This window comes from Felis catus, chromosome B1 (assembly GCF_018350175.1).
Source record: "Felis catus isolate Fca126 chromosome B1, F.catus_Fca126_mat1.0, whole genome shotgun sequence".
Lineage (NCBI taxonomy): Eukaryota > Metazoa > Chordata > Mammalia > Carnivora > Felidae > Felis > Felis catus.
Genome location: NC_058371.1, coordinates 110021852 through 110048822, shown reverse-complemented (window position 1 = coordinate 110048822; position 26971 = coordinate 110021852). Strand labels below are relative to the sequence as shown.

The following is a 26971-nucleotide window of genomic DNA, read 5'->3' as shown; positions in this document are numbered from 1 at the left end:
TTTAGATAGCAGTAAATGAGAATTTTATTAAAGTAAAAATGAATAACAATAAAGTTTTTTTTTCCTTGACTGAATCTGTGCTGGATATATTAAATTTTTCATTTTTTTCTTTGCATCATAGCACATCATCATGACCCAATACATGAAAAATAAGAATGTGTAAATTCACAGGCACACAAATCATTTGTAGTAGTTAAGGAGGATATTAGTTCTGACCTCAGTGTGAGTAGTTATATTTAAAGATCACTCCATGAATCATGAATGAGCAACTTCAAGTCAATAAACAATTAAACTGTTAAAACATTAATTATCAAATGTAAAAGAACATTTATACAGTGTTATGATCATTATGGGGCATATAATTTGACAGAAAAATGTTTTTAATGAATTGAGAATGTGCTCATATAAAGAGTCTAACCAAAATACATAACAAGACATCATGTTGCATTATATGTTTAATGGTATGCTTTCACTGAAAGAATTCACTTACATGCTAATTACAAAACTCAGTGTACTCAGTATGAATCAGTAAATGCAATATTTGAATATTTGCAAAATTACGACATATAAAAAATTAGGTACCTATTCTTGCCATAATGATGACATACGATAGCCAATAAAATAAATAACTACAATTCATATATATGGTGTTTTTGGCCCTGAGAAGTCTTCTGTATTGAAACTGTGTCGAGTTATTTACAAGTTGTTTTTCATACTGAAATATTCTGAAGAAGATGTTTTTAAGAATCTTTTTTTTTTCTAACGGTTATTGAATATGTATATTTACATCCTGTTTTTAAGTATATAGGAAACTTTAAGATGTCAGAATCTTTCAGTTCATGGATATTTTAGAAAGAGCGATAGACTTTGGACTAGAGCTCTGTCCTAAGTAGAATCTGAAATTTTGTTTATTATGCGAAAGTGCTCCCTTTGTCCCTTGACAATGTGTACAATGTAATGTGTACATTCAATTCATATGTTGTGGTTATAGACAAACTTAATTATGCAGCTTCATTCCACTTTTCATTCTCTAACTATAGTGCTTTGTGGTTTGTGTGCTTTTTTGTTCCTTAAAAATCAAAGACATGAAACTTTAAAAACCTTGAATCAAATTACCACATGGGTCACAACCTTCTTTGTGCCTTTTAACACAAAGTTTTCACCATCATGCCCTGTCATATCCAACATGCTCTTATTTCGTCTTCCCATGGTGTAGAATGGAATCACCCCTCTGCATGTGGCTTCCAAAAGGGGAAACACAAACATGGTGAAGCTCTTACTGGATCGTGGTGGTCAGATCGATGCCAAAACTAGGGTGAGTGTCTCTGTTCTTTGAATTTCCTACCATTTTTGTTTTTTGTATTCTCGAAGCAGGCACCTTAAAATACCAGTGCTTAAATATAAACAATGCATTTTCAAGGAAATTGCTTTCTTGGATTCAATTTAAATTTCATACAATATTTAAAGGTTTCTCATTGGAAAGTGAAATTAATATTTGCTCATAAGTGCTGAAGAAACAGAATGCTAGCTCCTCAATGAGACAGTTTTTTAAGTCCATGCTTATTTTGGGGAAGAAAGATCAAAGATGGAACGGAAGCATCTCTGATTATCAGCTGTACCTTTCAAAAACCCAAACTCATAAAAATACATTAAGCTTTGAGATTGTGGCTTTTACATAAAATATTTTAATACATGTTGACAATCCTTTGCTTCTAACTTTCCAATGTTTAGATCGTTTTTCTTAGGTGGTCATACTATACTGACCTGAACAAACAATCTGCTGTATGCTTATGGAACAAAGGCATATAGTTATTAGATGCACCTTTAGTCAATCCAATTTGATACAAGTCAGTGCCCTTCATTCACTTCAAATTTGTTAAGTAAAATGTAATTCTGAGCTTTCTATACTCCCAACAAATAGATAATGAGATAGGCAGGAGAATACAACTGTTAGAAGCGCAGCCTCTGAAGGCTGACTGCCTGATTTCAAATTTTACTTCCACAACTTACTAGCTGTATGATATTGGCAGTTGACTTACTATCTTCTCTGAACTTAGGCTACTATTGGTAACCCATCACATACGGTTGTATGAAAATTAACTCTTAGATTCTTATTATTTATTTTTTTAAAAGTGGGGGGGTCAATTACTTAGCTACTCATAATTTTTTATTATGTTACTGGAATTATGAGTAGTTACTTGCTTAAACATTAAACCAGTACTTCAATATTCGTTCTCTGGAATACATTTGCGTAATCATAGACTTCAGCAAAATTTTAAATATTCCTATAATGTGAACATTTTCAAATACACAGTGGTGTAAGAAGTCTATAAAAGATTGGGGAATAGGATGTATCCCTTGTGATATTTTATTCACTTTGTTTAATCCTGGGACTTTATATTTTCAGAGTCAAAGGACCAGGGATCAAATCTAGTTCTTTTGCAAATCTTGAGGCTGGCAAATGCTTTTATTTAATTAGCCTTATCATCTTTGTGCTTCTAAGAACTACACCAGTCCCAGACTGTACATTCTGTTTTTTAATGACCTCAGGAACTGTTGCTTTCTTAATCTCATTTCTCTAAGACATTTGATCCAGATCATCTACGTCATATTATCATGTGGGAACTCTAGAGTGGTTTGCTTTGTCTGTCAAGATCTTTGTTGTAGTGTCTACTGTCTTTGCATTAGAGTTTTATATGATTTCTACTCTTTGCTGTGTTGGCATGCCTTTTCCCTTGCTGAGCTGTAGGCATGCAGAATTTGGAACAATTATGCACAGTGTTTCATGCCTTGCTTACTTGTTTTTCATGTTTAAAGGACAGTTTCTGTGCCTCCTCTTTTAAATATGTTAACATAATGTCTCCCTTTACACTTACCTCTCCATTTCTATTGAGACTCTCTAATAATTGAGAGTACCAATGGAAAGAAAGCACTTGGCAAATGCAACGGAATTTTATCTTGGCCAATGTCTTAAAAATCTGCATGCTCTTGTTAGTATTTTTCTGGAGTATTCATTCATTTTGAGGCAAGTGATTTTGTTCTTATTGATCATTGCAATATTTGCTTAGTTCTTTAAAAGATGCTCTAATTTGCATAGCCTACCTACATTTGCATATGTAATTTAAGTCTAACTCCAATTAGGGAGTGCGTTTTCATAAAAAGCATACTAAGACATGGAGAGAAATGGATTCTTATGCTAGTTCTGCCATTAACTAATTGTTCTTGAGCAAGTTAATCAAATATAAGCTTTGGTTTCTTCTGTAAAAGGAATATTTGGGCTGTATTTCATCCAATGAAACTTTTAGATATACAAGTAAGTTGAATTTCATTCAAGAACTTATAAATCAAAAAGTAGATTTTATAATTGTATACATTGTGTGGATCTTCTGTTCATTCATTCCCTAAACAGATAGTTTTTGAGTTCCTACTTAACGCCTAGAGATATAGCAGTTAATATGATAGACTAGGTCCCTTTACTCACAGAGATGCAAATTAATAGTACCCAAAGAATTAGATTAGCAGTATGCTAGTAAAAGTTTACTAATTGGCTTTCAAAAAACAAACAAACTCTGATTTGGAACTTTTGCCTTTGCTGACTTCTGTAGTGTAAATACTCCCCATACCTCCATCATGGCCAGTTAGAGCTACCAATAGGGTATCACTGAATACAAAATTGGGAAGAGATGTGCAAAAACTTGGCTCTCACTAGTTTGTGTGGGTTGGCTCCGGCACACCCCAGGATTGAGTACAGTACAGTATTGAATGGTGGTACTGAGCTTTTCCCACCGTAAGTTAAAATACTTCTTTATGGGGCGCCTGGGTGGCGCAGTCGGTTAAGCGTCCGACTTCAGCCAGGTCACGATCTCGCGGTCCGTGAGTTCGAGCCCCGCGTCAGGCCCTGTGGGCTGATGGCTCGGAGCCTGGAGCCTGTTTCCGATTCTGTGTCTCCCTCTCTCTCTGCCCCTACCCTGTTCATGCTCTGTCTCTCTCCTGTCCCCCCCGCCCCCCCCAAAAAAGAAAAAAACAAACAAACGTTGAAAATACTTCCTTATCTCTAAGAAGTAGGATTTTAAAAGCAATTGAATTCTTTTAATTCTGGCTGTAACTAAAACAACTATATCTTTCTTACCAAAGGCAAAGTCAAGTAGAAGGTAATACTAAAATCAAGGACTGCAGTCTGGAATTTGGAGGCTGGTTCTGCAACTATCACATTTTATTATTAAAGTAAAAGGAATCTGGTTAGCTTTCTCTTTTGTCTTTTGAAAGTATATTTTAAAACAGAAAAATTTTACATTTACTGTCGACTGCTTTTTAGGTAGTACCATGGAGGCTCTACATAAGGAATTAAGAATAATATTTTTTTTCATTTTTTATCATAGAGATCTCAGTTTCTTGTAGCAAACATACTAGTCGTAAACATTCTCAATCTAGTATATTCTGTCAAGGATTTTCCACCTGATCTTCTCATTGTTAATCTCGTATATAAGGTTTTCATTATCTAGAGAAAAGCAGAATATGTAGAGGCTTTCAGGTAATTAAAAAAAATCTTGCCCACTGATCCTTTCCCACTTTTGCCAGCACTTTGTCAATCATTGAGACATTGTGCATGTCATTGACATTCTCATCATTGACTGGGATCTAGTGGGAAACTGAGACATTTTCACCAGAGCTCGGTTTTCTGCTATCTGAAAAAATCTCACGTTAATGTTAAAAACATTAACAGAAATTTCATAGCTGGTTTAAAATGGTATTACTAATCCAGGTTTTATTAAGAACATTATTCTGTCTCTATTTTTAAACTTATATATTATTTATATGTGGAGATACTCCATATAAGGTTAAATTATTGAAATGCGTGTTTCAATGCAAATGATGAAAGTATACAAAAACATTAAAAGATGATGAACAAAAACCAATATATCAGAAAAAGCGTTCATAATTATTAAAGCAACAGCAATAGTGGCCACCAATTGTCATATGCTCACTGTTCTAGGCCCCCTGCTAAGTACTCTACAAATATTTTATTTCCTTTTCCTAACAATTTATGAAGTGTGTATTATCTGCTTGTTGAGAAAATGTGGAGGCCTTCATTTGAGAAATGAGACTCCCAACGGGAAAAGTGACTTTCAGAGGAGTTATGTAACTTGACCTAGGATACACAGGGTAATAATTACAAGAGCCTGTGTTCATACACAGACTTCAGGCTACATCTACAATCTAAGCAGAGGGGAGGAAGGGAAAAGATAAGGAAAGAACTGGTTGTAAAAAGCTAATGCTGTGGGCTATCAACTGGAAAAATGGTGTCCCTCTAATGTTGATTGATTTAACCTATTAAGGATTATCAACATCATGGTGTGATATGAACTGATTCTAGTGAAGAAAAAAAAAGAACAAAAGGAAAGGAACTGTGGGAGGGGAGGAATGTAAGCTTTAAATACGGTCTTAAGAATTTAAGTTAAAAAAGGTATTGAACAGATCATTGCCTCTAGGAGTTGAAAAAAGTAAACAAAAAAGTCCTGGAACACAAAACCTTGGTAAGATTCAGGGGGTGGGGGGCAATAATGAGACACTGTACTTATAGAAAATATCTAAAATCTATTCAGATTGAGCATGTTGGGAAACTTGAATTTAGTATAATTCCCATATCCTTGATAAGGGTAGATAAATTGCATCAGATTTAGAATCAATGTAATCCTTACTGTTCTTTGACGTTCTTGTGTGTTTTTAAGTGTTCTCTATATTTTCCTATTGTTATTCTGAGAATATCAGAAGATTTCAACATGATTATACAATGAATATTTCATGTATTCTGTAGGAAAAATACCTATTCTAAAAATGATTTAAGGCAGAGTCCCCTCATCTTTCAAACAAAGGTTGTAAGTTAAACAGGATAAGAAGAATTATCCCCGTTTTATGTATTGTGAAGTTGAGCCTCACAGAGAATATCCATAGTGGCTGGTCTGAGACTCACACCTGAGGCTCCCTGATTCCAGAGCCCATTTGCTGGACCATTGCATATAATGCCTTCATTCACTACAGTTGATTTCTCAAACTCTAGTTCTCCATGGAGCCCCCACCAAGAATGTGTTTGAGAAATCAAGCTATATCTAATAGTTATATAAATTAAGTAGCAACTAACGCTCTGTACTTTAACCACAAGGTATGTTATCAAGATACAAAAGCACAATCATCTTAATCGCTTTGCCTGCACAGTTACTTTTTTTAGACTCCTCTCTGGCAAACTTTAAAATAACTTGGCATCCCAACTACAGTAGTTAAATACTTTTTTTTTTTCTGGAAAGGCAGTCTTTTCATGCTAATTCCTACATATCTAAAATTGCAAGGTCTATTTTGGATATTCAGTATCTTAATACTAGCTAAGGAGATTTAACAAAGCAAAATATCATTATAATTCAAGGTTCTAGACCGGGGCACTTGGGTGGCTCAGTCAGTTAAGTGTCTGGCTCTTGATCTCAGCTCAGGTCATGATCTTGTGGTGCCTGAGTTTGAACCCCACCTTGGGCTCTGCGCTGACAAATAACTCAAGGTCCTAGCCAGGACCAGAGTGCATGTTCAAATTTGATCATTTGAATATGGATTTATTAAAGGATCTGTTTATAACATTGAGGGTGGATTGTAGGGAAGGCACAAAGGATAGTAGAGTGTCCCCAGAGCTACCAACAGCAGGGCTCATTACCAACCCTAGGCCTGCAAGGTGAGAAGTAGGTTGCCAGAACTTCAAAGGAGAAAACTACATGATGGAGGCTGCTTTGGCAGGAGCATAATATTTGGTAAAGAGACACAGCCAGACTAAGGAGATCCTTTACAGAGTGGCTTCAGGTCTTGCTGCATTTTCCATAGTCAACCAGAAGCCAGAGGGCAAGGTGGCTCACCAATACAATCTAGAGCTCTTTCTGTCAGACGTGGAGCAGAGGAGAGAAAGGTAGAGCGTGGATCTGGAAGGTAAAGGGAAAATACCTAGCATAGGATCCCAGAATGTTGGGATAGGAAGAGTGTTGTGATTCAGATGACTTATATTTATTAGGGGGAAAACATAATTCAGAACAATTGTCCTGGAAACAGAGACACAAAAGATAAGCTATTAGAGTTCTGGAAAATTCAGCTTTTGAAGTCCTCTTTACTTCCCCATCCCTCATTTTCTCTGAATGCTACCTACCTTCTCAATGTCTTTCCCCATGACAATCTTTTTTATCCCTTAAGCTTGAAATCTCTAGTTAATTTATATACTCAGGATTTCATTTTCTCTCTCACTTCTTACCCATCATTCGTACATTTTGCCTGATATTACCCATGCACTCTGCTCTCTGGCCATTTCACCCTAAAGAGAAATAAAATTCAAAAGACAGAGGGAATTTGAGGATTTCTCTGGAATCAGAAACTACCTGAGAAGCATCAAGGTCAGAAAGTTTTATAAGTAACATAACACACAGTTGTGCCATAATTCTGTTTGACACCTTTTTAATGCTATTATTATTAATAACAAATTTCGCCTCTGAGAAATAACTATGTAGTTTTTAAAATGTTGAAAAATATATGTGGAAACCTTTAGAAGAATGTGAAAAACATGACTTTCTTCTCATGAGCAGCAGGGAGCATTTTAGGAGAATTTATAAAACTAGTAACAATTCGAGAGATGCCATAGATGGACAAATTAGGTTAAGAAGAATTTGGGGGTAAAATTGTGTTAGGGCAACCAAAATGAAAATAGTTTAATGATATAACATCTGGTTGTAGTTTCAAGCAAGTGGGGTTTTCAAGTTCGACAAATGCAACAAACTCTGCCTTTCCATCTTCCCAAACAGGGAAACACAGGGCCAACAACATGTGTTTTTACATTGAGCCTCTGCATGTGAGATCTCGCTTGCCTACACCCTCACTCTGTTTCATCCCTATCTTTCTTTTTCTCTCTCTTGCCCTCTGTCAGGATCTCTCACTGTCTTGTCTTCCTCTCACTCTTCTCCTCTATCATTTAACTAATAGCAGTTCTATTACTGATGTATTGAATCACTAGGAACAAGTTCAGGAAACCTTCTCTTTGAAGTGGCATAAGAGGCAATCTTTGTGTGTGTGTGTGTGTGTGTGTGTGTGTGTGTGTGTGTGTGTGTTTAAGTTAACTCAGGCTTAATTCTTCAATTCTTTGGACAGGATGGGTTGACACCCCTTCACTGTGCTGCAAGAAGTGGACATGACCAAGTGGTAGAACTTCTGTTGGAACGGGGTGCTCCCTTGCTGGCAAGGACTAAGGTGGGTCATTATGGGTAAGATGGGATCTAAAGAACTCTTTAAGCCACTTTTTTGAATATGTCTTTTCTTCTTGAAATCAAAGCATTAACCAAGTATTTTCTAATTACTCAACAATTGTGTGCTAGAAATGAGGAGTGTATATCAAACTGTTTTAAAGTTATTTTACTATATTTTAATTGAATATTTATTTGAAATTATTTGGAGCAAAACCCAGCCCACATATTTAAAATATGTGTAGAATGAACTTAATCTTTAAAGCTGTGCCCTATAGGCCATGAAATGGTAGTTTCAAATCATATGTATTATTTTCATTCTCATACTGATACCATGAGTGTTGTAGAGTTTTATCTTTAAAATGTGACATATTGGGCTGGATAGTGCAGAGATAATTGTAGAAAGTTTTGTGGAGTAAACTTATTGAAATTTAAATGAAAATAACAAAATTTCACCAGTCATGTTGCAACCAGTAAAAAACATATATCAAATTGAGAAGAGACAGATTTGCTTTTCCACAAACTATAAAATAGTCACTAATGAAGACAATGGATTACCTAGATGAATTTTTTACTGGCTTTCTTATAATATCAAATATCACTTATATGTAAGGATGTAGCATAAAGTATCTGTGACTGCATGATTGTATCTACTCATTTATTCAGTCATTCATTCATCCATGCATACAATTATCATAGTGAGTAGCTACAACGCGTCAGGCAGTGTTCTGATCACTAAGGAACTATCAAGGTAAATAATACACAGTGTTTGTTCAAGAAACTCAAAATTGAGTGGGTAAGATAGATAAGGAGATAATAACAAAAAGTAGAGCTATGTTCAGGGTAAAGAACAGGGAGAAGATGAACTAATCAGGTTGGCAAGTTGATACCATAAGCCTGTGAGTGGAATAGGCACCTAATGCCAGACTATTCTTCCCCTTACATAAAACTCCCGGTTTTGAATCATCCATTATTCCTCCTTGAAGCAAATATTCATCTATCTGGTCACTCCCCCCCCCCATTATTTGAAAATGCTAGCTCTTGGCAAACTGACTCTTCACCACAACCCCTCTTCTAATACATGATGACTTTAATGATCTAGGCCACAGCTGTAGATGACCTTTCTGGTTGGCCTCTCAATTTGATAACTGTAAACCCTGTGTAAACCCCCCTTTCTGTGTCTAACCTCTGACTCTCCAAACACCCCTGTATGTTTTAGCTACCTTTCTCTGGAACCCCAACTCTAGAAATGTATTTATTCTTCTGAGTCCATCAGCCACTGTTTTACTGTCCCTCATTTACTTTTATGCCCTCACTTTTGCCCAGCATAATCATTCATATCACTCCCTGACATATTCATGCTCACTTGCTATATTTGACCCTGATCAAATCTTGCAGCTGAGTGTGGTGGCAGAAAACACCCGGCCGTACTGACTGTGTTCACTATAAATTCATAATTGCTCACCTCAAGTTGACCTTTAATGCTGCCTGACAATCACGATATGTTTCCCAAGTGTGTTCGCTCTTACTCCCTGCTACCTGACTGTTCTATACTTTTTTCTTTCTTTAGACTTCTTTCTCTGTTGTCACTTCTCACAGCACTGACAAAACTGAAGTAATCAGAAGAGAATTTCTGTAGACTCCTGTCTTCCTATCTACCAATTACGTGAATCTGTCCATATAGTCTGCGTTCTCTCCTCTTGCTATTGTCTGACACAGTTGCTTGCTCCTCTCTTCTCAAAACACTTTCCTTTCCTTATTTGTCTTCTGGGACATTACACCCCTCTGTCTTTCCTTCTGCTTAGTCTCCTTGCCTGTCTCCTCTTCCCTCCCACGTTGCTGAATGTTAGAACCTCCAGAGCTCACTTTGTTTATTTGTCTATCCATACTCACTAAGAAATCCCATCCAGTTTCATCTTTAAATACAACTTATACGCTGATGACACACATCTATGTATCTCCAGAGCTCTATATTGTAGATGTCAACTTACCATTGCTGCATAGATGTCTACTGTGCATCTCAAATTTAGTACGTTCAAAACTCAGCTGCTGCTATTTCCCTCACCCCTACTCCTAATCCTTCTTGTAGTCTTTTGATCTCAAATGATGTTTATTATCCCATTCTTTCAGTTTCACAGGTCAAATACATCATGCAGTGCTTGACTCTCCTCTCTCTTCATATCCTATCACTAAACCTTGTCACGTCTTCCCTCAAAATACCTCATAATTCAGCAATTTCTTAACAGTCTTGTTACCACCCCCCTGGTCTAGATCACTATCAACCCTACCTCAATGATTGCAAGAGATGCTAATTTGACTCCCTTTTTCTCATTTAACCCCATTCGGTATATTCTCAACAGAACAACCAGAGTAATCCTGTTGTCTTAAACCTTCCAAAAGCATCCCAGCTCCCTCCAAGTAGAAATCAAAAAGTCTACCCTGCCTTGTAGGTCTCTTGCCTGAGTTGCTCTCCTTATTCACTCCTCTTATTCACATGTCTTCAGCTGCATTCTGCTCCCTACTGTTCATCAGTCATGCTGGTGGTCTCAACCGGACATGCTTGTATTTGCTTTTCCTCATCCTCAAATATTCTCCCACAGATGAGCAGGACCAGCTCTCATACTGTCATCATGTCTTTCACCAAAACTCACCTTGTCAGCGAGGCTACTTCTGGCTAGCCTATCCACAGTGCATTCATATACACAAACTCCCTTGGCCATCCAATGCTTTAGTGTTCTTAATACTGGTGGCCTTCTGGGGCGCCTGCATAGCTCAGTTGGTTAAGCATCAGATTTCAGCTCAGGTCATGATCTCCCAGTTTGCGAGTTCAAGCCCTGCATGGGGCTCTGTGCTGGCAGCTCGGAGCCTGGAGCCTGCTTTGTTTCTGTGTCTTCCTCTGTCTCTGCCCTCCCCTGCTCACACTCTGTCTCTATCTCTCAAAAATAGATGTTAAAAAAAATTAAAAAAAAAACAAAACACTGATGGTCTTCTAACATACTATATATTTTAATTCTTATTCTTTTTGAATTGTCTGTCCACCACACGTTACCTCTATGAAGACAGGGGGTCCCTGTCTGTTATGTTTCTAGTTGTACCCTCAGTACTTGATCAGAACCTAAGTAGGTATGCAGTAAATATTTGTGAAATGTAACAAAGAATTAATTGCTGAAGATTTTATTTTCCACATAACTTTTAAGTGGATAAAACCACATTAAAGATTGATAGACTGTCAGAGACACATGCCACACATCACCCCAGATACTGCTAAGGCATGAATTTCTTCTACACTTTGCCCTTATGCTATCTCCCCTCCAATGCATAAATACCTTCTCATCACCCTGCTCTTCTAAGTTCATTTCAAGATTTTTTTAACATAAAAGCAATAATTATGGGCAGAGTATTTAAAAAACAAAGAAAGTATATTAATAATTTCAGAACCGCATACTTCTGCCACCCACAAATCACAAGTGAAGACTTTGCTGTATTTGGTTTCAGTTGTCCCTCATTGTTGAAATCACCTTCCTTGTTGAGAATATCAGGCCTTCAGCACATTCTGGCTCTTTATCTAGACACAGTTTCTACTTCTTTGAATGTAATGACTTCCAAGCTGGGTACTTGGTCAACAATTATTCCCTAGTCACTGTATTTGCATTGCTTATTAAGAAAATACTCTTTTTTAATGGGCAGATGTTTTCTAATTTAGTTTCTGCCCTAATTTGACATATTTTTTCTTATAAGCTTATTTATTTAAATTTTAAAACGAGTGTCTTACCTAAACTGATAATCCTCAGTGAATTACCCTCCTATCTTACATTCCTGCTATTGACCTTCTCTGACAATTAAGACTAACGCTGTTTTGGGCACCATCAATGATAATAAATTTATATTATTTTCAAAATTTAAAAGCTGGGAGGTCATTGGCACATGATCCACATTTGTCTCATACTTTTCAGCCCTTACCTGACTGCTTTCTCCAAGTCCAGTTCACGTCTCATGATAGGAAAAAAGGAATTCTAGAATTTCAGAGCACCACGGATCTAAGAGATGATCAAAATATCTTTCTCTCCTTGATGAACCCACTTTCTCCTCCTTCATCCACACCCCCCCCATTTAGAAGTAAAGAAAATCTTGCAGAGAGATTAATTGAATGGAATCGGATACACATAATTTCAGCATCAGCCATCGCTTGTTTTAAATATCTAACATTGCCCTAAGAATTGTGAGAGCCATCTGAATTGCCACACAATATCATATATTCATTCACAAAAGACATATTAATTTCTGTTTTGCCTAAAATAGCATAATTATGAAATTAAATGTTCTCTTAGCTTTCCTCAGCACCTCACACAGTCTACCATACATTTAGATGTCAAGTGGAGATTATTTTTCCCTCTGCTACCAACTGTACCAGATATCAAGAATTGACTTTGCTGTGTTTCACAACCTGGAAGTCATGACTGAAATGTGGACTTGGTCTTGTTGTGTTTTCGATATGCAGAATGGGCTGTCTCCACTTCACATGGCTGCACAGGGGGACCATGTGGAATGTGTGAAGCACCTGTTACAGCACAAGGCGCCTGTTGACGATGTCACCCTAGACTACCTGACGGCCCTCCACGTTGCTGCACACTGTGGCCACTACCGCGTCACCAAACTCCTTCTGGACAAAAGAGCCAATCCAAACGCCAGAGCTCTGGTAAACCTGGCCTAGTCCACATTAACAGAATAGAGACTGAGATCAGTATACCATAGTGATTGATCAATGGTGCACCAGCAAAGTGTGGTTACATATATGAAGTTAATTCTGCTAAGTTTGTTGCCTCCTACAAGTGGCCTGCCTACCTCATGCCTTCACAGTTTGCTATTAAATGATGGTGAGTGAGGATAGATTTAGGAAAACACCAAGGTACCATTTCCACAACTAGCAAGCTTCAGATAGATATGAAACTTCTGTAGTGGTAAGCACTTTTAAATGGAAAATAGAAGTTGAAAATAGGAAATCACAAAATAAATTCTAAACACCTCTATACCAAGTCAGAATGAAAGTGTGGAAAAGTTGAATGTTATTAATCCCGATTTGGGGAAAAAATGGTTTTAAAGTGCTGAGTAGGTTTGACCACGTTAAGACAGGGTAAAATGTAAGCCTGCAAAGAATTCACTTAGAGAATTTCCTTACTGACCTGATTCCCCAAACACAGTCTAATAGAAAAGTGATGCTTAGCACTTTCCTGCTTCAAGAAACATTTCATATAAACTATTATGGGAATTGCTCAAGAGAAATCTACAAGAGGCTGTCCCTAGAGCAGCATATGTATTTCCCAAGGTCTAATATTGAATAAATCTTCCTTGCTTCACTTATATTCTAACAATAATCGTTGGGAGTATTAGGCATGTACTAATTTATGCCTCTTGTTTCCTAATTCTCAAACTAAAAGCAATCCTTTATCCTATACATGTACATGGTTTATGCCAGTTAAATTAGTCTTCAGATAATATTTAAAATGAGAGAGTGCCATGAGAATTATTAAACAATAAATCTTATTTTTATTAGAAAATTTTCCATTGGAATCAATTTATTCCTAATTGCCCAGGAAGCAAATATATTTTTAGGGTTATATGAAATTATGTAAGGATATTTATTTTCTTATAAGGAGGAAAATACTCACTTTCATTTGGATAGTGGTCAATAAGCTTATAAAATATTACACTCTCATAATTAAAAGTCACTTAAGTGCTACACATACATTTGGCTATTTATACCTCGCTTACTACATAGCTTATAAATGGGAAGTGACTTGAACATCGTGAAGAATAATAAGTCATTAGGTTAAGTAAGACAATATGCTTTCTTGAGAACTGCTAATGTAGAAAAATATTGACTGATGATCAGTCCCCATTCGGACAAGCAAAGTAACTAACTGGCAGAACAGATATAGCCATTCTGTATGTAGGGATCATTGTTCAAATGATAATTGTTCAAAGGGATAATTGTTCAAATAAAATTATAATACTTACACATAAGGATTAAGCATGGGACTAATTAACAAATTTTTATGTAATTGCCCCCAATTCCTACACATTGCCTAGTTTGGAAAGTTAAAAACTGTCTTAGAGACATCTCCATATTCCTTTGCCTCAGAGATATCTTATTCCACTAATTCCAGAAATTCTCCATACTTGTCTTGAAAACATTCAAGAACTTAATAATCATATCTTTATAAAATGACAAAACTGAAAATGTTTTAATGTAAGAAATATAACTTCTGGATATAAAATATTATCAGCATAATTATTTCTGCTAATACACAACAATTCCTTATAAAAATTTCTTAATGGAAGATATATAACTTTTGGAGGTAAAAGTTATTAGCATAAATAATGATTTCTGCTAATTTGCAACACCCCCTGCCTGAAGATGTTAGCGAAGCTGAAACATTTATTGTAGAGGCAGTCATGCTTGTAGAGTTTTGAAGTCAAACAGGTGAACAGTTTTTATGCCCTAAGAAATGGTCTTTCATCAGAAAAATAGATGTTTACCTTCCATGCACCTTCAAGCCATGTCATCACCTGACCGATCAGTATACTTTAAAACATCTCAGAACTTCTGGTAAGGAGGCCCATGCAGTTTTCTTTACTTTTGTTTTTCTCTGTAACCTCCCGAATAGAATTCTATACAGGCCCCCCACATATAAACAAAGTTCGGGGCCTACGGGAGCACATACCACTTTTCTTTCCAAATTTCCAACACCTACAGCATTTGAAAAAATGGTAACATTACGTGACGATGTAACATTATTGCCTGCAATGTGCCAGCATGGAGTTGCGTGAGGATCGTTTCTGCATGTTTTCAACTAACTTGATTGTCTTTTGCACAGAATGGTTTTACTCCACTGCACATTGCCTGCAAGAAAAACCGCATCAAAGTCATGGAACTGCTGGTGAAATATGGGGCTTCAATCCAAGCTATCACAGAGGTAGAAAAATGTTTCAGCCTGTCACGAAACATTCCTTCTCTTACTCCTTCTTTCCCTTCCTGTCCCCCATCTTCTGTCCTCTTTACTCAAGTGTTATTTATCTGAAGAAGTCCCCAAAGCCCCCACTGGTGCAGAGGAGTAAAACTGCTGTTGCTTTGTTTCGCAGTCTGGCCTCACACCAATACATGTGGCTGCCTTCATGGGCCACTTGAACATTGTCCTCCTTCTGCTGCAGAACGGAGCCTCTCCAGATGTCACTAACATTGTGAGTATGGCTTGGGTCAGAATAACCACAGGGAGAAGGAGCGAGAGGAAAAGAGAGTATGGATGTGTGTAGGGATGTCCGTGTGTATGTCATCATAGGTAGAGCAGCCGAGTTTTGAGAAGGGCCTCCATAATAACAAGTTATTAAAATAATCACCAGACCTTCGCTGAGAACAATTGTGTTAGAAAATAGAATGTAAGCTGTGGAAGCTGTTTCAGCTTCCTGGTGCAGATGGATTAAACATGCATCGTAAATCCATTTATTAGAACAAAATACATTCTGAAAGCTCCTCAGAATGTGAATGAATAATTGGTTGGAATAAAATCTTAAGGACACATTCTAGTTGCTTGAGTGAATTGTATTCCAGGTAATTTTGATTGTCATATGAAGTCAGTACCACAATGACTCATAGCAGATAGTTAACCAGAGATAGACCCATATTATGGATTTTCATTTGATATCAGATTCTTCCTCTTTCAATAACATGGACTTTTCATTTTCTAACCTTACTTTGATTTTTCATTTTGATTTGATTCTGTTTGCTAGAGTGGAGCCTCTCTTACCTGAAATAATTATACCATTATGACTTTTTCGTGTATCTTGAAATGAATGTTGGTCTCCAGACAACGTTTATTCTGCCAGGGACTACTGGATGTCCCAGAATTCTTCTGCCTAATCTGAATTAGGATTTTAACTTCCAACTTCCTTATGTTTCTTTAATTTTCTTGGAGTCTACCACTTTAAACTTTGATCGTTGAATGCAAAATTTCTCCTTACTCTGCACAAGGTGTAGTCAGTATTTAGAGCTCAACAGGGGGCCACTGGAATATTGAGATTTTTTTTTAAGTATGCGATAGAGATAACTCTCCCCCAATAAGCATCAGTGCTTATTATTGAGTCATATTTTCAAAAGCAATTGATTGACTACCGTTGTTAAATTTTGGTATATCATTCCATTTGAGTTGTGAAACAGAATGTTTTCATTTGCATTCCCTCTCACTTTCTCATGTCTTTGCATTTTACACACTATTTCTGTGCTAAGTTTCTGATGCATGGACAAAATCCATGTGAGATGAATTGATTTGGTTTAAATATTATTTAATACTCTCTCTTTATATTATTCCCAATTGGAGCATAAAACCATTAAATCATTGAAATATAGTCTATGTTTATATTTCCCTAATTATAGCTTATTGGTCCGAAGGTATAATATCATAAATTAATCTTTAATTATTCCATTAAGGATAAGAGTAATTTAAAAACATGCCAATTTGAGTTTAATTTCTAATCACTTCTTAGAACTTTAAAAGTAATCAACATCCTTTTTCTGTGCAGAGGTGGTGACCACCTCTCTTTTTTAAACTGAGACCTGTATGAACCAGTAACTTTCAAGGAAAGTGCTCTGTATATTTTCCCACCATACTGTAGTTTCTGTATTTGCATTTCAATGCCTTCAGGATCAAGGAACAATGGTGATACTGTGTTAAATTATGTTATCGTATTATAAGAGTAACATCTATAAGTATATTCTATGTGATGCTTTATTGAAATCCCCTAGGTTAATATTTTTAAGGGGAGAATTTTATAGAATCTTCAAAGAAACTCCATATGAAATGGTTGTGTGATTCTGTGGCCACTGTTAATTTGCTTCTTAACTAACCAATTCCAAACCATTTGGTGGTTATGGATTTACTCCATATTCATATGCTCCCCTCTGCAAAAAAAGAGAAAGCGCTATGTAGGCTACATGTAGATTTTCAAATAAAAATAAAATATTAATCAAAACAATAAAAAAAATGCTCGCATCCTTTAGGCTGCGAAATCCCAATTTCGGTAATTGTAATATAAAACTAAACTTCAACCTACCAGTCACTATAAAGTTCACTTTGTTTTATCTTCTCATACTCTTTCCCTTCAGTTCCCTCAAAACAAATACTTGAGAGGCACCTGCTAATATAATCCTCTTAACATGCTTCCTAGTTGTTTTTTTTGTTTTGTTTTTGGTTGTTTTTTTTTTTTTTTTTTTTGTATTCAATGTCCTTCAGGGAGCAGATACCATGTAGATAGATAGGGTTATCAGATAAAATACAGAACTCCTGGTTAAATTTGAATTTCAGATAAATGACAAGTAATTGTTTTCAGTATAAGTATGTCCTGTGCAATAGTTGAGACATATTTATCTTAAGATAATTATTCATTGTTTGTCTGGAATTCAAATTTAACTGGTCATCCTGTACTTTTATTTACTAAATCTGGCAACCTACATTTAGAGGGATTTCATTTCTCTAGCAGTGGGATGCCTGTGAACTTGTGCATTCTCAGGACATGAGGATATAACTACTGGATCCAAAACTCTGTGCAGATGAAGAAACTGTGTGAACCCTGACTGCCTGCGCGCTGTGTGAGAGTTGGTCATTTCCTGACCCCAAAGTACCCCACCCTTGGAGCCTTTGTGTGTTGCCTGAAATCCTGTTGCATTTTTGAATGTAATGCTGTCTGTTGTGCTTTGATGCTTTCCAACTGATGCAGCCAAAGTGGAAGTCAATGTAGCTGTCGGCCAAATCAGTTTTAACAACTGAGAAGAGGGGCATGAAAAATTTAGTACCTGCTTCGGACATGAGCGTACCCATTCTCTTGCCAGTCTTGTTTTTGTCTCAAAATTCATTCCAAGTGTGAGATGTACCAATAACTGAATCACGCACAGATATTATTATTGCAAAGCTTCCTTTCCGGAAAGCTCACAAATTCACTTTGCACTTTAAAACCTGGGAAGTGGAACTACCACTTGTAATACATCCATAATCCAAAGTATCTGTTGACAACCATGGGAGTCGAAAACGAAGCACTTTGGGGTCTGTCCAGAGTATGGTGTGAGATATTACCAAGTTTTCGCATATAAAAATCAATGAGTTCATGCCAAAGTTCACACTTTATATTATGTTTAAAAATTCCCCCCAGTACTTGAGGTGAATTAGTTTAAGATAAAGAAAACAAGGGTGTTGAATAAGATGAGGTACCCAACAATCAAGAAATGGAAGTCATTAAAATAATATACGCCTTCTTTCATTTTTTTATTTATATTTATGTATAAACAAGGGTAATGTAAATATAAAAGGGTTAGGGAAATTTACAATAAAAATCAAGTACCCCAGAGTCATTAAATAAGAAATGAACAAGACCATTGCTTTAAATTGGAGAGATGAGTGTGTAGGTGTGTGTATGTATATATATATATATATATATATATATATATATATATATATATATATATATAAAACTTTTCTTTGAATATGTAGATATATATATATATATATATATATATATATATATAACTTTACTTTGAATATAGTGTTTAATATTTTAGGTTAGGTTTTATATCTAACTCATTGATTTTAAATATATAAATATCATAAATATAACTCATTTTAAGTATAAAATAAAATAAGGTTATTGGAAATATTAAGACTAGTATTGGAAACATTTTACATTCTGAAAACTCCTTATTGATAAAGTTTGGCTTGTAAACTAAACATATAAATCCATCCATAAGTAGGAACTCATGACACCATAACTTCTTATAAGGAAATTTATTTTTGTCTTTATTTCTACTAACATTAGTAAAATTGCTATACTTCTGTTAGTCTTAGAAATAGAATAAAGATACGAGGACTTTTTGTGATTGTTTAATAGTTAGATCTTAACTTCATCTATTTAGAGACAGGTTAAGTGATATAGAAAACAAGTTTGAAATCGTGGGTGTCCAAAGAAGAAAAATCTTGCCATACACCCAAAGGTTAAGGACAAATATTGCTATTCTAATAATGTGTTTTATGAGACAGCACACTTCAGATACATTTACTTTACAAAAGTCAAAACTTGTCATCATTAAGGCCATTAGAGGATAAGTGAATCATCAATAAAACAGAAAAAAAATAGAGTAGACATCCAGGTTAATGCTTTCAAAATCAAATCATTTGAAATGAATTTTTCATAACTTCATAAGGAATGGGTCTCTGATACTAGGAAATAAAATGAACTGTGAGCTATGTACCAAACTTAAGTTGTGCAAGGAATCAGAAGAAATGATTCACTGGAATTTGTCAGAAATATGCAATTACCACAACCAACTTTAAGATCAATTGCATTTCTTTGGAGTGGTTTACTTTACATAGTTGAAATCAGCTTTATTTTCTAGAACAGTTGTGGTGACTAGAAGTAATCCCTTCTATTCCAGTGTGTTGGTTTTTTATAACTATAAAATTGTTTGGAAGAATGAACCCCTGCCTTCTTCAGAACAACATGGGGTTTTAAAATACGTTGATTAAAACAAACAAACAAAAACTCCTCTCTCACAGGCAGTACTTAACAAAGTTTTCAATGACAAAAACCCTTTCATCTAACCATCATCCTTCATGCTGCAACTTAAGCTACCATTTCCTGACAAGTGTGCCCTATCTTGATGTGGCATGAAAATACTTGAGGAATGACCTGATGCCTGGTGCTGCCCACCTCAACAGATGACGCTGTTAACAGTTGCTTTACTCATCTCTTGGTAGTTCTCTCAAATAACCGTCTATAATTAAATATGCTCATTAATAATAAATAGGGGACATCCGGGGCAAATCACATTTCTTATGTGAATAGCCATCGTCTAGCCTCACAACACAAAGACAAATTGAATGTAAAAGCGTTTATTATGGAAGTAAATTTTGAATTCTGAAAAGGAATGACTTATGTATAGTACAAATGATGTGATTTTTTTTTTTTTTTTGCACTGTGTTGACTTGATCTAGCATGTAGAGTTTCTCCTTAAAATGGGGTCAAGTTGTAATCACATAGTCAAGTGTGACAGTGACAGATTTTAGGTTTGAAGGATAAAAGATAACACCTAAAGTATTTTTTTTAAAGTTTATTTATTTATTTTTGAGAGAGAGAGAGAGAGAGAGAGAAGAAAGGAAGGGAGGAGGAGGAGGAGGAGGAGGAGGAGGAGGAGGAGGAGGAGAGAGAATCCCAAGCAGGCTCTGTACAATCAATGCAGAGCCTGATGCAGGACTCAATCTCACAAACCATGAGATCATGATCTGAGCCCAAATGAAGAGTCAGATGCTGAACTGACTGAGCCACCCAGGTGCCCCTCACCTAAAGCAATTTAAATTATGCCAAATTAACTATGAAGTTAAACTTCAGGGTATACCGGATTTTTTGGGTAAGTTCACTTGTTTGTCATGGACTGAAAAAAAAAAAAACCTAAAAAACATTTGTTTTATCCTTATGAAGATGGAGAAGATACAAAACTGTATTGTTTCAGACTAAATAATTATGAAATAATTATACCTTTTCATAGATTTCCTAAACCTTTGGATTGATTGCTGAATTTCACAAACAGGCACATTTTCATCCTTGACCATTCAGAGCAGTGAATTTACTTATGACTCAATGGTCTCTGTTTCCTGGCAGCGTGGGGAGACTGCATTGCACATGGCAGCCCGGGCAGGGCAGGTGGAAGTGGTCCGATGCCTCCTGAGAAATGGTGCCCTTGTCGATGCCAGAGCCAGGGTACGTGCTGGTGCTGGAGGTTCTCTCCTACTGCGTGCATGAGTTTCACCTTTATGACGGAATGCTATTCTTCATGTCCCTGACTTGGAAATGCCATGGATTGTACGCGAAAGTATCAATTCAATAGCAGTTTTACAGGCAAAAAAGGAAATGGTATAGTAAATATACACAATGGAAAATGCACCCCAATTTCAGAAACATTAACTTTGAAAAAAATGTATAATTTAGTCTCTAAGAAATATAGCATTGACTAGCCTAATAATTTTTTAACCTATGGAAACACTTTTACTTATATCTCTTTTCATGAACTTAAAAAATTTACCGTATTATAGACATAGTATGCGTATTAAAATATATTTCTTACCATAAGCCAATCAAATTGCCACAGACATTCCTTACTAGTTACTTACAAGCAAATTATACTCAAAGTTTTAATGTTGTACCTTTATCTCTATTATTATTTTCCTCCTTTCTATCATGAATTATACTTTTCTTCTTACTCTGATTTTACGTATTTAGACAGTCTGCACTTCTGTGATTCCCAGTAGAACAATTGGGGTCTGGAGATTACTTGATCAGATTCTCTTGTTTCTAATTGCTTCAAATCCCTTCACAGCGTGATTTTTCCTTCCTTCCTTCCCTTTTTTTTAAATTCACTTCCTATTTGCTTTTCTCACCTTCTTCCTCTACACTGAATATGCTAGTAATTTTTTATCAGTGTACTATATCTTCAATTTCCTTTTTCACGTCGTTCCTTTATTTATTTATTTATTTATTTTTTTGCACTAGCATCTTTGGGATTCTCTCTGCTTCAATATTTGAAGTACCTAAGCTAGAACTCACTTCAGCTTGACTTGTATCATCATGACTCCCTTTTAGAAATGGTATTGTATTAGAATGAAAACATCTGGCTGGAGTCCTTACGCATTGTTATTTCAGGCCAGTCTGCACTTCTAGGTCCTTAAAATATAAAGGTTGGACTTGAAACTCCTTTGCAGACTTCCTTAATATTCTCTGACTATATGAACTTAATAGAATTTTTTCTACAGACCTTCATGAAAAATCCAGTGAAACATGGGCAGCCTTAACATTACTCTTGTCCTTTTGGATTTTATCTGCCTTTTTATCCATTGTGTGAGCAATGCAATTTATGTTCTTTGGTAATCATCATTGGTATTTTATGTTCTTATATATTTAGAGCTTTTGTTATCCAAACTGTATTCTTCTCTGCCTTGGCACTTTTCTTGTTTCCTCTCACCACCAAGACTTTTTTTTTTTTTTAACATTCATTTATTTTTGAGAGAGAGAGTGAGCACAAGTGCCTACGAGTGGGAAAGGGGCAGAGAGACAGGGACAGAGGATCCGAAGCTGGCTCTGCGCTGACAGCAGAGAACCCAGTGAGTCTTGAACTCACGAACTGTGAGATCATGACCTGAACCTTAGCTAGATGCTTAACTGACTGAACCACCCAGGCACCCCTTCCAAGACTAGTTTTTAAGAGCAGTTTTCAGTTCACAGCAAATTGAGAGGAGATTACAGAGATTGCCCATATACTTCCTGATCCCACACAGGCATAGGCCACCCCGTTATCAACTTTTCCTATAGGAGCAGTACATGTGTTAGAATTGAGGAACACACATTGACGCATCATAATCCCCCAAAGTCAATAGTTTACATTAGGGTTTACTTTTGGCGTTTCACATTCTGTGGGTTTGAACAAATGTATAATGACATGTATCCATCCTTATCATACAGAGTAGTTTTACTGCCCTAAAAACCTTCTGTGTTCCACCTATTCTCATTTCCTTTCAAGCTTACCTGGCATTAGTCATTAAAAATACACACACACACACACACACACACATATATACATATAGTTAATCAATGCACTCTGAGTATCATGAACTTCAGTATTTTTACCAGAAATGTGGTAAATATTTGTAATCCATATTTAATAGTAAAAGGGTTTCCTGTTTATCTCTCAAAATTAAACTGCTTAATATCTTTCTATATTCAAATTTAATGTATTCTATTTATTTTATTTTATTAGAGAAAGAGAGAGCACAAGCAGGGGAGGGGCAGAGAGAAAGGGAGACACAGAATCTGAAGCAGGCTCCAGGCTCTGAGCTGTCATCACAGAGCCCGATGCAGGGGCCGAATTGGTGTTATTTATCACCTTATGCTTTTTTGGGTACCATCTGCAACCCCTTCCTCAAAAACCACTGGCTACAGACTCTTTACTGTGAAATATTATAACATTTATGTATGTGTTTATTTTTACACACAAATTCCATCAATTCTATTGTTTTGCTTCTCTTTTGCAACTACATTTAATGCCATGGTCTACATATATAAACATCTATAATTTTTTGTTCCTCCTTATTTAAGTATCACATTTTATGACCCTTTGTTTTTTCAACTCCACCACCTAGGATGCAAGTGAAATTCCTTTCTTATAGCATCCTTCTGAGGTGGACGGGAGAAACTGCCATAGCCTTATATAAAGGCATGCTAATGAAAGGTCATTATGCATGACATCACCTGGGGATCCTGTTAAAATGCAGATTGAACTCAGTAGGGCTGGGATGAGGTCCAAAATCTGTATTTCTAAAAACTCACAAGTGATGCCCATGTTCCTGATCCTGGGATCATGCTGAGCAGCAAGAAGCTTTGGTTTTCCTTTTCACATGTTCTATTTTAAGTTGTACTTTCACCATGAGTTTCTATTTTTATTTAGCCCTTTAGGTTTCCCTGGAAATCTTTGATTTAGTTAACATTTGTACAGCGGTTTATACTTCATAAAGTATTTTAACACAAATTATCTTCTTCAACACACAGAACAACCCTGTGTTGTAGGGTGGTTTAGAGTTCTAAAATTCAAAATGTTGCCGTCTTGCCTGAGGTCATGGAATTAGAAAGGATGAGAAAAAGGTTCCTCCTTGGTTCTGTGTCTTTCTCCTAGGTTTTCTCTGCTGACATCATTATCTCCGTTTCAGATGTAAAGGGAGCCCTTATCTCTTTCATCTAAACAAACAACAGGATTCTAGTCACATTTCCCACCTGAGCTGTTCACTACAGCCAGGTTATCTTATCAAGCCTGGGTTCCATGCCCATTCAGGAGGTGGGATGAGATGATTGGCAGTCCCCCCAGAGCCACGTGTAGTGTGGGATGTCCCCTTCCCCCAAAGGAGGGAGGGAGGGAGGGCTCTTCCCAGAAGAGTATTGAACAGAAAAACCAACATCTATCTGTTCTGTTTTACCTGCTAGTTTCCCAGCAAGCATACACACATGCCTGCGCTTCTGAAAACTCTGTTAACCTAATACATTGCTTTATAATTCACTCTGTGTCAAAGGGGAGATGGTCAGCAATTACACTCAGGTACTACACTGAACTCCAAGGGCAAGTTCTCTGGATAGTCTATACTTCTTAATCAGGTTTGGAAATAATATCTCCTGGTTATATAATCATGACACTACTCCTAATTTATAATGAAAGAAAAATCATGTACTCACAACAGTATCTCTCATTTGAAAGGTGCAAGCGGCATACTCTCTTCAACAGTCAAGAACGTAAGGCATATTTTGCTGGACAGACTGGGGAGCATGGACTACAGTGGCATAAGTTCTTCAGTCAGTCCATATGCTTGCCCTCAGACTCTGCTCTCATCAATGTTCTTCCTTGTCCTGTATCCTCCATGGACATGACCGAGAGAACCCCTGGAGCCTGCCCATTGGGGAGCTCTCTTGCTTTAGGTGCCCATGTTCTGTTGGCATTATATGGGGGGCTGACATTTGCTTTAGGGATTGAGCAATAAGGAGGCCCCTAGGCTTAAACTCACTTGAAACTTAATTCACCTTAAAATTTTAGTCAGCTCCCAGTTGATTAGGTTCCTGGGAATCCTGTTAGCTAAGAACTAATAGCAGAAATTTTATCAAATCTTTGAACCTTGTCCCAGCCATTACTGTTTCTGACCCTTGGTAAAGGAGTTGGGGCTCAGCAAGTCTTCCTAATTTGGGAAGACTGTAGCTTGTGGTAGTAAGGCAGAGCTCATCTCTTCCTGGTCCAGGCTGTATCACAGTCAATGGCACTTTATGGTGAGGGAATAATTATTGCCCCTTATATTTGAAAGAGGCCTAGAGGATCAAGCTAACCCCCCCCCCCTTTTAAATCTCTTTCCATCAATATTATTTTCTGTGCTTTCCCAACTCTTTGCCTTGGCTTGAATTAACTTTAGCTTGGGACAGCAAATTCAACTCTTGCAGTTCAACAGGGAAATAAATAATTCTGCAAACCTTAGAGGTCTTATATCTCTAATTACCATTAGGAAGACTTTCTAACCAAATTTGTTTGTTCTTCTCTTTTTCACTTTCAGATAGGACTGTACCAAAAGTTGAAGAAAGTAGGCAAGACAGCTTATTTCTTAACTTAAACAAAAACAAAAACAAAATGAAGGAAACAAAATCAAGTGCCTGAATGCTCTGTAGTCTGAGAACCAAAGGATAACTTAACCAAATACTTGGCTGTTACTAGCCCTAGATTAAGATGTCCTCATTGCCCCAATTCTTCCACTCACTCATCAAGAACACCTTTTAGATTATGTCACTTGCAGTACCCACCTCTATCAAATTGTTGGGCAGAAGTGCAAGAAGGGAAACCCGGGAACAACAGATATTCATGATAGCTATTCTCAAGTTCTTCAGTTCTTTTTTGTTGTTGTTTTGCTCTCCATTTATCCTCATAACTCAGTTTTCCCCATTTGTCTATTTTCTCTGCTATATATTTAAAAACAGTTGTATCTTCTGAAGTGTTGCAGTCTCCTTTCCTGTTGAGAGTCACTTCATTCTGTTAGTTTCCTCAGTGGCCAATGTAACTGTGTCTATTTCAGTAGAATGTATAGAGGAATAAATATCTTTTGAATCCAATGCCTGAGTTCAAGTCCTGTTTTAATAGCCTGGTGACAATCCTGGAGAACTACTTTAATTCCTCTTAATCTCAGTTTTCTAGAAAATGATACTAATACTACATTTTACACCTTCTTTTCAGGTCTTTTGTAAGACTAGGATCAAGTATGCATCATACCTGAAGGAAGTTTATAAATTGCAATTTTTCAAAAAATTCCAATTCTGTTACTAAAATACTTGTATTATTGTTATTTATTATTTACTTTTCACCACCCTGAAATTCATACAATGCTATTTCCTCTCATCCTGAATACTTCTTTTTTTCTAGTACTTTAAGACACTGCATTTATTTGAACAGCTCTTCCCCCACTCTATTATATCTTTTTTCCATTCATTCTTAGCTCAGTATGCTGACCCAGATTTTCCTTCCTCACTCTGATTATGACATGCCTTTGGACAGATTGTAAAGACATACCTGTTTTCATCACTAAGATTATACTCAACTTTCTTTTTATAAGAAGATGGCTTGGCCTGGTTCTCTTAACACTGAAATGAAAGCATTTTTCTGACTACACATTAGAGTCAGGTGATTTCTTGAGCCTCCTCCAACCTATCCTCCCTATTCGTAGTACCAACTATGTCTTCTCTGTGTTTCTAAATGAAAAGCACTCGGCAAATAGTTAACCCCATTTGCTTCTTGCCAGAGTTCCATTTCATCTTTGAAGTCCTGGATCCAAGTCCCAGAACTATATGCAGTGTTTCCTGGAACAGCATTTTTTTAAAAAGTCAGATTATGATATCTTCTTTTTACGCAGTCCCTTCTTGAAGAAAATGACCAGCATTTGTATCCTTGGCTTGTTTGAGTTAAGAACAGTTTTCCCTGGATCCCTTTTTTTTCCTCTGGATATAGTTCCCAGAATAAGTACTGTCTCTTAATGAAAGCTTTTGGATGAGAATCTAGGTCTTAGGCCTCTGGACTAGATTTTTTTTCTTACTCAGAACCGCGAGCTGGTTTG

General features: G+C 36.5%; 1 protein-coding gene across 50 annotated transcripts in view; it reads left to right on the top strand.

Annotated features, from left to right (window-relative positions):
- Positions 1-26971, top strand: part of ANK2 (ankyrin 2) — a 671298-nt gene that overhangs the window by 535695 nt on the left and 108632 nt on the right. For 49 of the 50 annotated variants that reach the window (XM_045055950.1, XM_045055954.1, XM_045055948.1 and 46 more), the window contains 6 exons: positions 1217-1315; positions 8167-8265; positions 12757-12954; positions 15134-15232; positions 15399-15497; positions 20955-21053. In XM_045055950.1, coding sequence (XP_044911885.1) covers positions 1217-1315; positions 8167-8265; positions 12757-12954; positions 15134-15232; positions 15399-15497; positions 20955-21053 — 693 coding nt within the window. The remainder of the gene's footprint in view (positions 1-1216; positions 1316-8166; positions 8266-12756; positions 12955-15133; positions 15233-15398; positions 15498-20954; positions 21054-26971) is intronic. The other variant, XM_045055957.1, reaches the window with a different exon arrangement.